Source organism: Thermobia domestica, chromosome 1, assembly GCF_964235325.1.
Source record: "Thermobia domestica chromosome 1, izTheDome1.hap1.1, whole genome shotgun sequence".
Lineage (NCBI taxonomy): Eukaryota > Metazoa > Arthropoda > Insecta > Zygentoma > Lepismatidae > Thermobia > Thermobia domestica.
This window is the reverse complement of record NC_137454.1, coordinates 253,825,618-253,842,991: the sequence shown is the minus strand read 5'-3', so window position 1 is coordinate 253,842,991 and position 17,374 is coordinate 253,825,618. Positions and strand designations below refer to the sequence as shown.

General features: G+C 35.2%; 1 protein-coding gene across 1 annotated transcript in view; it reads right to left on the bottom strand.

The window, feature by feature from the left end:
• The window catches only part of TM9SF3 (transmembrane 9 superfamily protein member 3), a 75,698-nt gene that overhangs the window by 22,310 nt on the left and 36,014 nt on the right, over positions 1-17,374 (bottom strand). Inside the window, exons 5-7 of the mRNA XM_081772214.1 lie at positions 16,637-16,768; positions 12,508-12,674; positions 9,439-9,664 (exon numbers count right to left, since the gene is read on the bottom strand). Of these exons, the coding sequence (XP_081628340.1) occupies positions 9,439-9,664; positions 12,508-12,674; positions 16,637-16,768 (525 nt within the window). The remainder of the gene's footprint in view (positions 1-9,438; positions 9,665-12,507; positions 12,675-16,636; positions 16,769-17,374) is intronic.

Below are 17,374 nucleotides of genomic sequence, written 5' to 3'. Positions count from 1 at the left end.
TATGCAAAATCCTATGAGTGATCCTCACCGTTATTTTTAATATATGCACAAGCTGTCGAACAGTGAGATTTAGTTCAGTGCCAATAATAACAGCTGCAATGTTGATGATTCTTGCGTTAGTGCTATAACTGTAAGCATTCATCTTCTGTAGATCACAGCTTCCATGGCCATCTCAAAATGTTTTGTACAATCGAAAGTAAGCTCGAGACATCACAGACTGACCAAAAGCTCTCCTGAATTCTCGAAGGTGGTAGAAGCGTTTGTGCTTAAATACACAAAATTTAAAGGTGAAATGCTGCTTGTAGTAATAGGCGTCTCGGCAACGAACATAACATACACTCCCACCAACTACAGTAGCTCGACTGAACACGTTGTGCTTACAAAACTTCTAGAGGTTCTGATGGAAAAATGTAGCTCATTTTCATGCTGACAGATGGCGCGAAGTTGTTATAATGAATCACGAAATGGCAGTAAAAGTCTTTATTGAACACTCCTTGTCTAGGGACCACCCATAGGTCCTGTTGGATCGAAAAGGTCGAGAGCAAATTAAAACCGGACTTTGTCCAATGGTACTAGTGGATGATTTCTGGCTTGGTCACATGTTCTGAAAACCGAGAGTTTTTTGGCAATATATCCGCCAAGGTCAAAGATCGCCGAAAAATTACTCTATATCAGAAATCTTTAAATATATTTAACACGGTTGAGTTTTTTTTTTTTTTCGAAAAATAACCTTCTACAAAACTTGTTCAGAATTAAATTTTGAGCAAATTCACTATTTTTACCTTTTTGTGAAGTGGCGTAGCGTGATCAAAAATTTGGAGGGCACTATTTCCCAAACTATGTTATAAATACCTGGACCATATCCATATGATAAAGAGGTAAATAGATATTTCAGGGGAGAAAGTTGGGAGCATGTACCTCCCTATACCCCCTTCGACGCGACACTCTTGCCTAAAACCTACCTTTATCGCAAGAAAGCGCGCAAAGTTAAATGCTGATATATAACGTAAAGGTATCCGCTACATTTTATTTTATTTACTTTTACAGTATTTATTAAATGTAAATCATTGTAATTTTTCAGAGGTTTTATTTCATTAAGTAGAAGTAGTGGAAGGTGCTTATAGATGGGCAAAATAACTGCAGTTATGGTTTCCGGACGATGTTTAAAAACATTTTCTAGGTCATATGTTCGTTCTACACTTGTAAAGTTATCATCAACTGCATTGGTGACAATCTGAGTGAAAGTGGAGCAAAAGCGATTGAGAGCGTGTTTAGAGGTGATCACTACTTTCGTGGAGTTTGAGGTCTATTTCTATTCGCAGAAGGAATTCAAATTTGACAGTGGCAACAGTTCTTTCTGAAATCAGATCCCAGGAAATATATGGATGTCATTCAGTCAGTGAAATGCTTTGTAGATACAGGTGAAGTTGACGACCGAGATGCAGCAATACGTTCGCATATTAAAGTTTCCAACGTTATGCAACCCATGATCGATTATTGAAATTCCTTTGTGGAAGACAGATGCAATAAACCAAAAATGTTCCGTTATTGGAATACATTCATCACTGTTGTGTTCCCAGTCTTAAGAGAGATGATTCGAGCTGACAGAGAGGGTAATTGGGTGCTTCATGTGTCTGCTCTCCGACGCGCCCTTCTACTGTTCTTCGCGTTCGGAAAAATTAATTATTCTAGATGAGGCTCAGTTCATTTGGAAGACTGCTTGAAGCTTCAAGAAATACACAAAAGCATTATGAGGAGTTCATGAGAGGTCACTTCGCTATCCAACAAACAGATCGAAACTTTAAAGGAGTTGCAATGGACCAGGCACTGGAGCAACTATACAACAAACCCGCAAAAGGTCCAGGAGAAATCATTGAGATTACAAGACGGAAGGAAGCTGTTGCCTAACGCGATCTAAATCAACATGAGAAGATCAGCATCAAACACTTCCATCGCAGGATGTGCGGGTTCCAGGAAAATGATGAGTGCACGCTTCACTACAATTTTCATTAAGTGTCACGCAATCAGATGCCAATTCTGTGAAAGAAAATTGTGAATTTTATCTGTGAAACACAGAGCACGTTTGATTTAAATGATTGTAGTTTGCACAATCTAGTAACTGGAAAACACCATACGGAAACTGACGAGAACTTCAAGCTGACGTGCATGAGCATTGGCGATAGAGAATACCTTAAATTTCGCGACGATAGACTTATTAAAAAGACAGTAAGTTCTTCAGTCCTCTTGCGCGAATAAAAAAACCGAAGACTCAACAAGGAAGCAAGAAATTTGATATCGTAAGAGAAACCTTTGGAAGTATGAAGATTAATAACATAGCTAGGGAGAGAGAATATCCATTCGATCGCTTATACTACAAAATAACTTCAACTTCGTTCTTTCTAACAAAAGACTGTTTCCTGTCCAAATCAAACAAATCTGAAATGATACAGGATATGGAAAATGAATCGTCTAAAATGCCTACTTCAACTCCGCGTCTTCTTTAGCAAATTCAGCTGCACGTGACTTCATTTTTCATGCCTGTGTTCTTGCGGTGTCAGCTGCAAAGTCGTTGATGATGTTTGGAGATTTTGCACATCATATCTTGCGTAGATGTATTCGATATGTATAAAGAGGATAGTGTAAAATCGCACGAATGCCTCAGAAGATGTGAGAGTCAACCCATTGAAATTACCATCAATGGAGTAAAAACCCCAATGCCAAAAGATACGCATGCATTCTGAGTATCTTCCTAAAATGGGTACAGAGTGCAAATGTTTTTCGCTGACTATTTGATGAAACTGTCATAAATTGCGAGGGATGGATGTATATGTTGGTGGGTTAAGTTTGTGGGAAAAGAAGCATTCGCATATTAAAAAGGAAATAAGCAATGTTCCTGATTTGCAACGCGAGCTAGAAGAAGCTGGCAGAGGATATTTTTTTATATTAAGCATGCAGTCTCCGAGCATTAAGCGTCTAATTGTTGCATCCTCTGATACTGATTATTTGTACCTTGTATTATTACCAGAAAGACTTCAGAAGTCACAGATTAGTAGAATTATGGGTATTATGTGGGACTGGGATCACTTCGCGGTATATCTCCATCCAAATCCTTGCTGAATGTTCGCGGAGTCCCGTGATTGATACCTTGCTGGCAGTCCGTGCTCAAATTGGATATGACAGTACAAGCAAAGTTAGCACTAAGCATTCTCCTGTTACCACTGCAAAGAATATGGCACAGTATCTGACTCAATTCGATAAAGAAGAATTGTCATAAACTATGATAATGTCTGCACAAACCTTTCTAATGCAGATTATGTTACGTAAATTCTCATCATGGCTAAATATAGAATTTACCTGTATCATCGCATGAAACGTCTGGATTTCTCCAAATTACCGCCAACCTCATCTTCGATAAATCTTCACATTAGAAGAGTTTATTTTCAGTGTTATACGTGGTACTTGAAGCCCCAGAACTCAATCCAGCTCAGTATGGCTACACAGACAATAATGGCGAATATATCTGATATGACACTTGGAACTCTTCTTGTCGACTTCCCATCCCCTGCACTTGCAAACAATGCGCAAGGAACACATCTTGTTAAGTGTCGCATTAGTGTCATGTCTCCCTGTCGATTCTGCAGTTGTGAAAGCAGCGAAGGTAAAAATTCGTTCACGTAATTTTGGTGTTATCGAATCACGTCTATTTTTATAAATCATATATATATGTGCACCTATTCGTGTAAGAAATATAAAAAAATATAGGTTACATACAAAAAGAACTAGTTAATATTGGCTTTACTAAATACTGCACGACTCCTGCTTAATGAAATAAAACCTCTGACAAATTACAATGATTTACATTTAATAAATACTGTAAAAGTAAATAAAATAAAATGTGGCGTATACGTCTACGTCATATATCAGCATTTAACTTCGCGCGTATTTTTGTGATAAAGGTAGGTTTTAGGCAAGAGTGTCGCGTCGAAGGGGGTATAGGGAGGTACATGCTCCCAACTTTCTCCCCTGAAATATCTACTTACCTCTATCATATGGTTATGGTCCACATATTTATAACAGTTTAGGACATAATGCCCTCCAAATTTTTGATCACGCTACGCCACTTCACAAAAAGGTAAAAATAGTGAATTTGCTCAAAATTTAATTCTGAACAACTTTTGTAGAAGGTTATTTTTCAAAAAAAAAAACTCAACCGTTTTAAATATATTTAAAGATTTCTGATATAGAGTAATTTTGCGACGAACTTTGACTTTGGCAGCCATATTGTCAAAAAAAACTCACGGTTTTCAGAACGTGACCAAGCCAGAAATCATCCACTAGTACCATTAGTGAAGTCCAGTAATAATTTGCTCTCGACCTTTTCGATCCAACAGGACCTATGGGTGGCGCCCGCACTATTGTATTTAACTCCGTTCATTACGACTCTGAAACTTATTACATAAACAGTTATTCTTTCTGACCAGAACTTAATACACTTATTTAGCAAAACTAAAAATACAGTGTTAGTTTAGTGTCTGCTGAAGACAACGTTAAGTTGTTGAAAATGTAACAGTTTATTTGTTTTACTAAATAAATGTATTAAGGTCTTTCACTAATCTCTGATTCGATCCCAGGCCATCTTAGTTTGTAATGGATGATATCTGTTTACGAGTTTTCTCGGGGTTTTCCCGTTTCCTCTACATTTTAATCCACCAATTCTTTCATTCACTTTCCTTAATAATCCGCCAACCGGGCATAACCTTAAGTTGTTATATTAGTCTTTTTTATTTATTTATTTATTTATAGTCATTATTCTCCGTGACATGCACGTATTTTCTTTACTAGGGTTCGATATTCCAAAATGTGTATTATCTCACGATTTGAAAGAGTGAGGTTATAGTTTCTGTTGTCCAATTTAAAGACATAAGAAGCCATGTTGCTTAGTGAACATAGCATACCGCTTTTCCAATCAAATACCTGGCTCGGGATATGCAACATTTTTACTAGGATAACTAAATTAAGTTTGTGCAAACACACATTTGATTGACTGAAACCCACACACTTTGGTGGTGAAAATTTGAAGTCTTTTTTGGCTATACATACAAGTGGGACTATATACACATACTCGGTATTGCCAACTCAGCATGAAGTTATGTTTCTCAAATAGCATTGTATTAGGTTATTACACACTTTAAATCTACATGTCAAACGAGATCTTGTATTATATTATCTTCGTTATTCAGTATTGGAATTTAACGGCGCTACAGTACTACAAACACCAAATTTTTATTACCTCCGCAGCAGTAAACTTAAGTAGAAGTCAATTCACATCTGAAGTACTTTAGTGTAATTCAGTGATCATAATGTAATGAATTTCGAATGACTAGGAACAAATTTACAAGGAATTGAAAATTTGACCTTTTTCAAAAGCCCTTATTTTGAAAAACTGCTCGGTTAAATACCTCATCCACTCACAGAGATAGTTCTCGATAAATGTAAAGATCATAATGCCGTTCGTAGCAATTTTACATCTCAAACTGTTCTTGACAAATGATACAGACTGGTGATATTTGCCACACTGCTTAAAGTTATATCATTTCGAGAAATTATCATTACACCTGCCAAAAGCTATTGTTAGGATGTTCTGGAAGCAAAGGAAACTAGCAGTTTTAAAAATGTTCCCACAAATACACCATAATATGCAATATAGAAATTATTTTACCATTTTTCATATCTCCAGAATGGTCTGAGATATTACACTGCTGTAAACGGCATTATAATTTTCTATATCTATTCAAAATTACCTATGTAATTGGATAAGATACTTACCTAAGCACTTTTTCGAAACAAAGTCCTTTGAAGAAAATAAAATTTTCGATTCCTTATAACTAACTTGGTTACTACTTGTTCGAAGTAAGTCATATGATGACCCTAGTATTTAACACTAAGGTACTTCGAACATGTGTTGTCCCATCTGTCTCACTTGCATTATTACTGTCGTAGAATCCCTCACCATTTGGTTGCTTTTCAATGTCTGTGATACTGTAGCGTCCTTAGTTTGCAGCACTGCATTACCAGTATGCTATTTTTGTTTAACATGTAGATTTTATACATGTAATAACCCGACGTAGTGCCATCGAAAAAAAATAAAACTTTATGCTGGGTTGGCAACACTGTTACTCTATTGTATTGCAGTGTATGTCATACAGTTGGTCGATATTTTCATAATATGAAATTTCAGCGTTTTGTACCTATTAATTTAAAAGTTACAAGGGCATATCAATAGAAATGGTGTACCCTGCATACATTACGGGCAAAAGTTTGTTCCTATCTATGACACGTTTTTGATCTGTGAATTTTGAGCCAAAGATGATTTAAAAGCCTGTGTCTTCATATATGTTACCGCTTGTGTTCACGAAAGCCTCTCATCCTATACGTATAAATGTTTTATAGGACCGGGAAAGAACCTTTTGTTCATAAATTACAAATAATAATTTCTTTTTTTAAAATCATACTAGATGAATCTGCGCTTTCTACACAGCGCATCATTCACATATGGGCATGAATCTTTTTGTCATTCCTTACAACATATGTACACTCATGTCCAAAATTATTGTCGCATATCTATAGCTGTCTTCTTGTAGGAATATAATTTGATAACGAATTCGCCCGGTAATTCTTATAATGTTAGTATGTGTATAATCGGCAAAGACATATATGTGGCAAATTTAATGTCAAAAGAGCAGTAAATAAGAACAATAAAACGAAAATAAAACTTTCTTGTTCATTTAGCAACATTTTGTTTTACTCATTCTAATTTTCGTATTTATAATTCTTTTCCTATGAAATTTACCACATATACATTTCCCGATTATACACATAGTATCAGTATTAAAAGTACCCTGCAAAATCATTATCAAATTATATTCTTACAAAAAGACAGTTATAGATATGCGACAATCATTTTGGACATAAGTGTACATGTTTCTTTACATACACAAGTGAAAGACGTCTTGATAAAAATCGGCAAGAGCTATCATAAAGGAGAAATTTCTTCGATTATTTTTTTCAATATCTCGCACCGTTTCCAAGATTTGAGCCTATTTCCGGTTGGAGTTTCTAATTCATGTATGATTAGTGTTTTCTTTCTTTTTGCATAGTTATGTAATAAATACATTACATACACAATTTATTATAATGTCAGTGATATATAGTGTTCATTGGGCAAAACACTCCAAACAATAAAGATACATCCTAGACTGGAGAAATGGTTATTCTTCGTTTTTCATTATTGGTCATGAAACAAACGTCTGAGATATATACAACCCTTGTATGCAACTATGTTGTGTTCGAATGTATAACTCGTAGGATATATATTTTTTAATTAAACACTTTCCGTGTTCCCCTAAAATTGTAATAAAGAATTAACGGCCACGTTTCTTAAATATTCAATTAGAACTGGACAATCTACACAAAATTTGGAATCGATCAGCGAAAACGGCACGTTTCTAGCACTTGTGGTTTTCGAGATCTCATTGTCGAAAGGATTTGAGACAAACATGTAAACTTTTCTTTGGAGATTAACATATAAATCTATCAGTTTAATATATAGATAGAACAGCTACTCTAGTCACTGCCTGTTTATTTGGCGTGCTTCAAAGTATATCTTTTGAATCAAAAACAGTCAATATTCTTTTGATTGGGCTTTTCTGAACTGCCGGAGATATATGAATAATTAATCCATTTTAAATCTTAATATGTCTTTAAAACTGAGAGCTTCAACTCAAGGCAACATAAAATTTTAACATGTTCATACAATTATAGTTCGAATTTGATCGAGTAATACTGCTCGTATGCTGTGTAATATTACATTTATGTAAGTAATACTACTGTGACTGAAGCTGAAGTGTCAGCCACTCCAAGGATTGCTTTGATATACTTCGTAAGGTTGCTTCCAAGCGAATTTAAGATCTCTAAGCACGTTTTACGTATTATTCGGTTTACATTTCTTTAAATATCGGTGTATAGGAACGATTGCGATTGGTAGTAGTAAAATTGTGTCAATCTTCAAGTTAGAGTGCGCATATTTAGCATATTTAGGCAAAATATATTTATTAGACAAAACCTACTTAGAGAAAACGACGACACATTTAGCCAATAATAAAACTAAAATTTACTAACTCTAGAAGGTTTCATTTCATTACACAAAAATTACTAATTATAGCATCGAATTCTAATAATGTATCCTTATTAAGTGCACACATGTAATGAAATAAACAGCAAAATATTAATTTTAAAGAATATTAAGGTTTCTACATATAATAAAAGGAGAAAACTCTTTGCATTTCGTTAAACTACTACGTTAGGTTTATTATAATCATCTCTACCCTACTTGTTGAAAGGAACAAAAAGGATAATTTTCGTCACTGATTATAATAATAATAATAATAATAATAATAATAATAATAATAATAAACCACTTGGCGCAACGGCCCGATTTGTGGGCCTGAGCCGCTCCACGCCATTTGTTACCGATTGGTGGAACTACGTCCAGCGTAGCGACGAACACGTGTTCAGCGCGCCGCGTCGCCCTATCGCCAACCGGCATATCGGGAGCTTTCTAGACCTAGTGGTAGTCACGTCTTTTATTCACGTGATTTCCTAGTTTGCCTCACGACGCTGGGTGGACGCCGAAAATTGGGGAAACAACGGCAGGGAATCGAACCCGGGACCACGCGGACATGAATCCAACGGTCTAACCACTAGACTACGGTGTCCCGTAATACTACTACTAATAATAATCTAAAAATAAAGCTATGCAACTTTTCATATTATATATATATATATATCTATATATATAAAAGAGAACGCACAAATCCTTTGTGAACTCATCACGCTAATACGGCTGAACCAATTTCTTTCATTTTTGGGGGGTTATTAGGATTTGGACCCTAGATGGTTTTTATCATATCACTTTAATTTTTAATTACCAGTGTCTTGAGATAATTGACCATTCAAGTGTCCATACGTACAAATCCTTTGTTATTAGTTCATCATAGGTAAAAATAAACGTATTTATATGCAACCCGCATGACCATGTGACTCGGCGGGTTAACATAAATGACAGGCGCTATAATTTTAACATTTACTGCAATTTGAAAGCGAAAAAGTAAAAATTATCTAAGTAACAAAGTTTATTGCGTTCCGGGGTGACCGCAGCGAAGCGGGGTGAACGCTGCTAGTATATATATATATATATATATATATATATATATATATATATATATATATATATATATATATATATATATAATATCGCATAGATAATTATTAAGCCACTTTAGTTTTTTAAGAAAATGCAGAAAGTAATATAATTTCAGAGTGGTCATAACGAACGTGTTTATTTATTTATTTATTTTTAAAAAGTCATTTTATGCTTACCATAGTTCCGAATGGTATGGCACGGGACGCATGATAATAAATAGCTATGAAATTGATGAAAAACGCTGTTCCGCAGACTAGGGCAGGCAGCATAAATGCAGAAAGCAACATCTGACGGATCCAGACTTTGCCACCCATTCGTGCATACAAGCTTCCTCCGAAGTAGCCATTGATTGGAGACGTGGCAGCATACACAAATATTGCAGTACTCAGGAGTGACCCTCGTCTGAAAAGAAAATACATGGCCACTCCAAGTCATATTCATAACTTGCAAAAATCAGCAATCATAATTTAAGATAAGCACACAGAAGCATCATGCATTTTCCAGATGTTTTTTTGCGTAATTATCAAGCGAACTAGACACTTCTTAAGCTAATGGAGAAAGCGCTTATTTGGCAGATTAGTTTTAACTAACTAGAAGTTCTATATGTATTTGTATTTGAAGGTTATTTCTTAAGTTTTTAAACTTTGACCCTGATTTCTAATTAACTATTCATCCACTTATACATGCAGCAGATAACGTCCATGCAGAACACTATTACATTAGTCCATGCAGAATAGTATTACATTAAGTTCGACGATTTTTTTTTTTATCAGGTTTGAAGTTCTTAGCGATAAACACCAAATACTTTCCTTACTTACCCTGTAAAACAGCATCTAGAAGAATAAAATACTGTATTTCGTAAGTATAAAATATTTAACGAAATCTGCGATTACGTGCACCAAGCATAACTTCAATGCACCGAAAATAATCGTAATTGATACAATTTCATTGTATTTTTAGCTGGTTTAAACGCTTTCCTAGTACCACAACAGAATGAAAGTAATAGCATATAGAATATTATCAAGCCTTTTTCCCCTTCCCTTGTTAGAATAGTTTTAATTCTCATGTCAATCGTAATCATATCAAACAATAACTATTGATTGATTACATAAATTTAAAACTTGAACAATGCCATGGAAAGGTTAGCTGTGCAGCGGTGATTTAATTTGATGCCAATACTGATCACGTTCAAGGCTCCTTTGATTTTGTTTTGACTACTTTCTTCTTTAAGGCACAAGGCATCGAACAGTAAGAGTTTTAAAACACCAAACCACCAGTAACAAATTCGTCACCTTTTTCACTTTCAGTCACTAAGCACTCAGCTACATTCGCTCAACGAAGACGTAGTGAAAATCTTTTGCGAAGCAACTGACTGTACCCACATATGTAACAGAAAATGAAATGAAATCTTTAAGTTTTACGTCCCACGGTTATGCCGGTTAGGCTAAAGGAGACGGTGATGATGAGAGATGAGTGAAATGAAGAAAGTGGGAGGAAATGGGAGAACCCCGAGTAAACCCACGAGCACGGCGTTTGTCCACCACAAAGTCCACTCAGCGCGAGCTGGGATCGAACCAGGGACCTCAAGCACCGGAGGTGAACGCTCTACCACTGAGCCACCGCGTCAAATATGTACCAGATTTGTTGACCTACTATACCTCTCTGTTGTTCCAAAATGGAACTTAAAGACTGCGGCTGAATTATTGATATGGTGAAATATGTCGAGACGTTTAATTCACATATCGTTCTGAATGTTTCCTATTATATGAAAGTAATAGGAATAGTTGTTGCTGAGTTTAACGTCCCTTTTGTCACCGAGGCTGGGCGAGATGTGAATCTGTAACTTCGTGAGGAATACGAACATTAGTACTACGGGAATCAAAAACGGGATTCCCGCGCCAAAATTCGCGTAAGATAACCGTAGCCATAAGAAAGTTGAACATGACAGTAGCATGGCACATGGTATTTGCAAATATTTTTATGATTTTAAACACTTTCTTCTTTTCAGTTCAAATGGTCTATTGAATTTATCACGGAGGTTGAAATATATTCTGAACAACATGTACTTTTATTTTTATTACTATTATTTAATAGCAGTATGGACCTTATAAATAAATGCCATTATACACTATTCAATAATACAATGAAGAAGGTGATCTCATATTATGGATATTGGATGTAAACAGCAATTTCGTGGCTTCACAATATTAACAATTTGCTTACAGTAACTAAAATATACAATAACTGCATAGCCCTATTAGAATCCCAAAACAGGAAATAATACTATTAGGACAGTTAATTTGATTACTGATTTATAAAGAATTATATATAGCATTTACATGTAGAAGAAAGAATGAGCCTCTGAAAGAACCACAGTTAAAAAGAAGCAATGTTGCTCATAAATCAAGTAATACATGTATGAAGTGTGCGATCTGTGAAGTACAAAGAGGATACAAATTTAACTGTTGCCTCAACTAAGATTGACTGAGAATCTACATTAGAGAAAGCTAAGTGCTGTAATAAAACAGCGTAGCAAGTATAACAGAATACAATGTTTTCTGAAAAGTTGACACATTAGACATAATATCATTAATACAAAAGCAATAAATATCCACTGCTCTAAACCTGTTCTATTCGAATCTCACTTTGCAAACTTCATAAATTTAATGCCCCTCTCGTTGGACTAGTACCAAATGTGCCTTTAATGATAGTGGTCGGTAAGCTCGATTTAGGTGGAAATGAACTAAATATTTTTCATAATCTCTTTTCGCCTGCAAAATCTGAAAATCTTTCAATATTTTATGTCTCCTTCCTAAGCTCACCTTCCTTCAGGGGCCGTGCCCTAGAATGGGAACTATTGCTCTGAACTGCACTTTCACTGCAACTTAAAAGTATACATCAACATCTACACTTCGCTTTCCATTGCCCAATTTCTGAAGTGGTTCAGTATGCAAAGAGTCAAAAACTGAAATGCTCAAGTTAAATAAGGTCTTAATAACGTGCTGTAACAGAAAAGTAAGAAATTAAGGAAAACAATTTGGGAAGATATAATTTCCATTCGGGTGCAAAAAGCAACAAAAGACTCAAGGAACTGCAAAACAAAATCTCTTGACACTACTTTACGTTACAAAGTATTGTGCAATAACTAAAACAAAACACACAGTTCATCTTCTAAATGAATTAAAACAAAAACAAAACAAAACAAAAAAAAAAAGGATGGATTAAATGGGACCAATATTACTTACTCTGTATACAGTTCTCCTAGAATAGCAAATATTATCACACACATCGTGACTACCGTTATTTGATAACCGGATCCTATCAATGCTGAAAACAACATCGAATGGGATGCAGGTCGGAAGACATCTCCATGCACTTGCTTCCAACCATATTCATCTCCCAAGTCTCGCTCCTGCAAGAATTAAAAAAAAACTTCCCTTAAGTGTCGGGAAAAAAAGAACGAGAAAAAAAAAAAAAAACTATTTAGTCCGTAACATGCACTGCATTCTAAAAGACGGACTATTGAGATTTGTTAAGGATACAATTGTTTGACATAAAAATGTCTATGAAGGTCACATACATACCTATCCGTAAATAAGAAAGAGGTACAACATGAATTTTGTTGAAGGACACTCACGATGCTGATCGTTTCCAGTGAAACGAATAGTTGTTCTACAAATATATGATTGTGCTTTGACGAACGTAAATTTAGCCTTTGAGCACTCGCCCTACGATACTTAACACAGTAAGCTGTTGCCATTATTTGAGGTTTAGATATTTTTATAGTGTGTTTGTAAGACCAAAGTAATGTATGAAAGATCATCCTACATCAACAGTGTTCCTTTACGAAATTATATGATCAGGTGTTACGGAATTCTGTACTCAATAATATGAAGTAGTTGGATGTGTTTGATATCTGATATCTTGTACGAACACATGCATAGTCGAGGTCAATTTTTTAAAATATTGTAATTCAACGAGTTGGAGTGAATATTTTATTAGATATGAATTAGTCTTATTTACAAACATATATATATATATATATATATATATATATATATATATATATATATATATATATATATATTTTAATTGAGAATAATTCTTCAGAAGTCGAAGCAATTAAAGAACATACAGGATGGTGAGATACCATCACAATACAACGTGCCAGTTGGATTGCCTGGATACGTGATGGAACACCAACATTGGTTTGGATGTTTATGCTGATACTAGAATGGGCCTACAATGATGCACCCGAAGTTCAATGCAGAAAACAAAGAAAAGAAGACACTCAAAGATAAAGAGTCGATTAGAGCTACAGAAAAGGGTATTCACGCTTTCAGAAAGGATGATCAAAACTTCGATCTTACAAGAGTTTAATAGGGACGCTTTGTCAAACAAAGGTAACATAACAAGAGGGAAGTGAGGCAATGTTACGAGTTTAATAATGTATGTTACTACCTTTAGCAACAGTACTGCTGTATCATTACATTGCTGGAACACATTGGGTTCAATGGAAATTCTGATACAAAGAGCTGAGCTGAATAAGATATATAATTTCTTATTAATTTTATCATTGTTCCAGCATCAGAATCTAGTACCGGTAATGTTTTTACTTGTAGTCGTTTAAAAGAAAATGAAAGTTATGAATTTTGTTTTCATGGCACTAAATAACATAAGGTTGGTTGATATCGGGTATCTAACATATCGTACGAGCCCATTCATAGCAGCTGTCAACTTTTTAAAACGTTATAATTCGACATATCTCGTCCTCCCTCAGACCAGCCACTTATTCTTTATGTTTCGGGTTGATGTTTAGCTCTGAAACGGGATTAGAACCGCCCTTGCAGAAGATCTGGATACTAAATAAAAAATATGAACACTCATGTCCAAAATGATTGTCGCATATCTATAACTGTCTTCTTGTAAGAATATAATTTGATAATGATTTTGCAGGGTACTTTTAATACTGATACTATGTGTATAATCGGGAAATGTATATTTGTGGTAAATTTCATAGGAAAAGAATTATAAATACGAAAATTAGAATGAGTAAAACAAAATGTTGCTAAATGGACAAGAAAGTTTTATTTTCGTTTCATTGTTCTTATTTACTGCTCTTTTGACATGAAATTTGCCACATATATGTCTTTGCCGATTATACACATAACATTATAAGAAATATCGGGCGAATTCGTTATCAAATTATATTCCTACAACAACATATTTAGACATGCGACAATAATTTTGGACATGAGTGTACATATATATAGTAGATCCAAAGAAACTCGAAGTATGATAAGTGACTAGGTCAGGGACCGAACTCGGGTCTCTGTCTTACAATTACGTGACTCAGTACTACTATTTAAAAACTAGTCCCACTTTCTGATAGAATTTCATTGGATATTTTACACATCGGTTGATAGAATTGCACTGTCTAACAGTTCACCACTGATGTTTTCAACACTTCACTATCGTCAAAATGTCTGGAAGCCACTTCCTGAGGTGAACACACCGTTCCGATTAAAATTATTAAACTACCTGAACGGACGAACAGCTGTGTAAATACGAGCGTTACCATAAATCAGAAGAACTCCAGATTCTGACATTCCACGTCGCAGTTTAGTATTCGACAGTACTCATTCCGATGTAATGATTCTTTTTGGTTCCATTAAATCCTCACGGAGAAAGCACTTCTGGTCCCAGAAAACATTTGTCTTGATTTTTACAGGCTGACTGTTTGGTTGAATCTTTCCGGCTTCGGGGAACTTGAAAGATACCGTCACATCGATTGTTTCTTCGATCATTTAGTGATGTAGGAAATCTAGGTTTCGTCACCAGTCAATATGTCCGAAAACAACTGAAGCGTCCGGGTAATAAGGGCGAACTCAATAAAGGCTTGTTCTAGGAAAAATGCATTTTAAACTTTCATCATAAGAACAAACTCAAAATATTCTTTCAATTATTATTATTATTATTATTATTATTATTATTATTATTACTGAAACTTATTCTTCTATTACTTTGAATAAATAAAAAAATGACTCGACACTGAGTCGCCCTTACTGCCCGGAATTCATCATCATCATCCCTCACCCATCAGTTCAAAAATCCACGTGAAGCTACAATTATCCGTGCTTTGTGAACGTGTCGACATTTTGAGGACCTACCTGGCACAGTCTTTAATAACCCATGGTGACTCTCATAATATAGTGTACTGTTTTAGAGTCATTTCTGGATCTCCAAAGCTAGTGCAGTAATTGCGAAGCAAGAACTGAATTGCACCGTTTCATTCACAAGATCATCCTCCGACCACTACGCCTACCGCTCCTTTTGTCGTCGCGCTCTTTTGAACGGGTTTCCCGAAAAGCTTGATATCAATGCCGTACTCCTCCATCACTTATTAGTGTTGGGTCATAGATGAATAATCTCGATTTTTTTTTCCTTGTGAGTAAAGAATGCACATTATTGACTGGATTTGTATTGCGACAGCCACGGTCACTTGTTGTCACGCATAGTATACAAGTCTCTACACTGACGATTACACGCATGCTACTTGCATTGAAGACTAGTGCACATGCTACTGCTCACGCGTGATCTTGAAATGAAATTTCTGAGTTTTACGTCCCACGAACGGTTAGGCTAAAGGAGACTGTGATGATGAGTAATGAATGAAATGGTGGAATGAAGAAAGTGGGAGGAAACGGGAGTACCCCAAGAAAATCCACGCACACGGTGTTTGTCCACCACAAAGTTCACTTGGCGGGGGCTGGGATCGAACCCGGGACCCCAAGCACCAGAGGTGAATGCTCTACCACTGAGCCACCGCGGCCCCACGCGTGATCTTGTCAGCGTTGCCAGTCCCACCTTATAAACAAGCGACCTCTGTTTTCATGTGACTTCTATTTTATCTTTTCCTCTATATCTCATATAATTCGATCACTATAGGTATTCATTATAGCTAGTTTGGGAATGGATTGAGTAACGTTATCATCACATAGCATGATAACTTTGACTCCCGAATTCTATCTCTGAATGCTGCACTTTTTCTCTCGGAATTTCATTGAGTCTAGAACTAAAGAGAATTTCATCTTAAGAAAAAAATATTTTTCTCATCTCTTCACATTATCATAATCTTCTAATTTACACAAATAATGATCTTATCTTACCAAATACAGTGGGATAAAAACGAATTATTCTAATCTTACTCCTTTTCGAGTTCAAGCACTAATCACATACTAATAAAAATATCCAACTTATCGTTTTCTCTAGAAAATAGTGTGAATGTATGAAAATATGTTTCCTCTATTAACAAGGAGCAGTTATTCATATAGTACTGTGCTTTATTTGTAAGTTGAAGGAAAGTGCACGTACCATGTCGTCCAATTCCTCATCCTTACTGTATCGGGCATAATCCTTCCTCAATGTCCTCATTAGAATCATGGAAACCAATCCAACAAGGAAAATAACCATCATAAAGCTGTTAAATATGCTGAACCAATGGATCTGTAAATAGAAATTACAAGGACTGAAAAAAGCAAATAAAATTTAAATGTTACTCATTTTGTTATGTTGTGAAGGTAAACCATTTTCGACGAAAATATATGTAAACGATTAAATTATAATGGAGTTAAACCATAATATTTCACGTGCTATAATGTATCTTGAGTAATTTTTATGGTTTTAATTAGTAGTTCATACGTATTATCAATGAGACCCGTGAAGTTTGAATTTTTTTTTTTCAACACCATATCCAAATGAAGTAACTTACACGCAGAAGTTTAAACATACGCCTCTTACAAAAGGAAAGGAAAAAATATCAAGAAAATTACAGTATATTAAGACAGGTCTCACTACTCCCTGTAATTAGCAAAACTCGCCAACCTTATTCTTCTTTGTTATATATATATATATATATATATATATATATATATATATATATATATATATATATATATATAAGTGTACTAAATAAAAACAGAACGCTGACTCCAAATGGGTTAATGAAATTCATTTGCCTATATGACAATTTCTACATTGGAATGAATTTTCGATTTCAAATTCTTTCTATCCGGGTGTCTTCTACAAATACTCCCTTTCACTCTTTCTTTT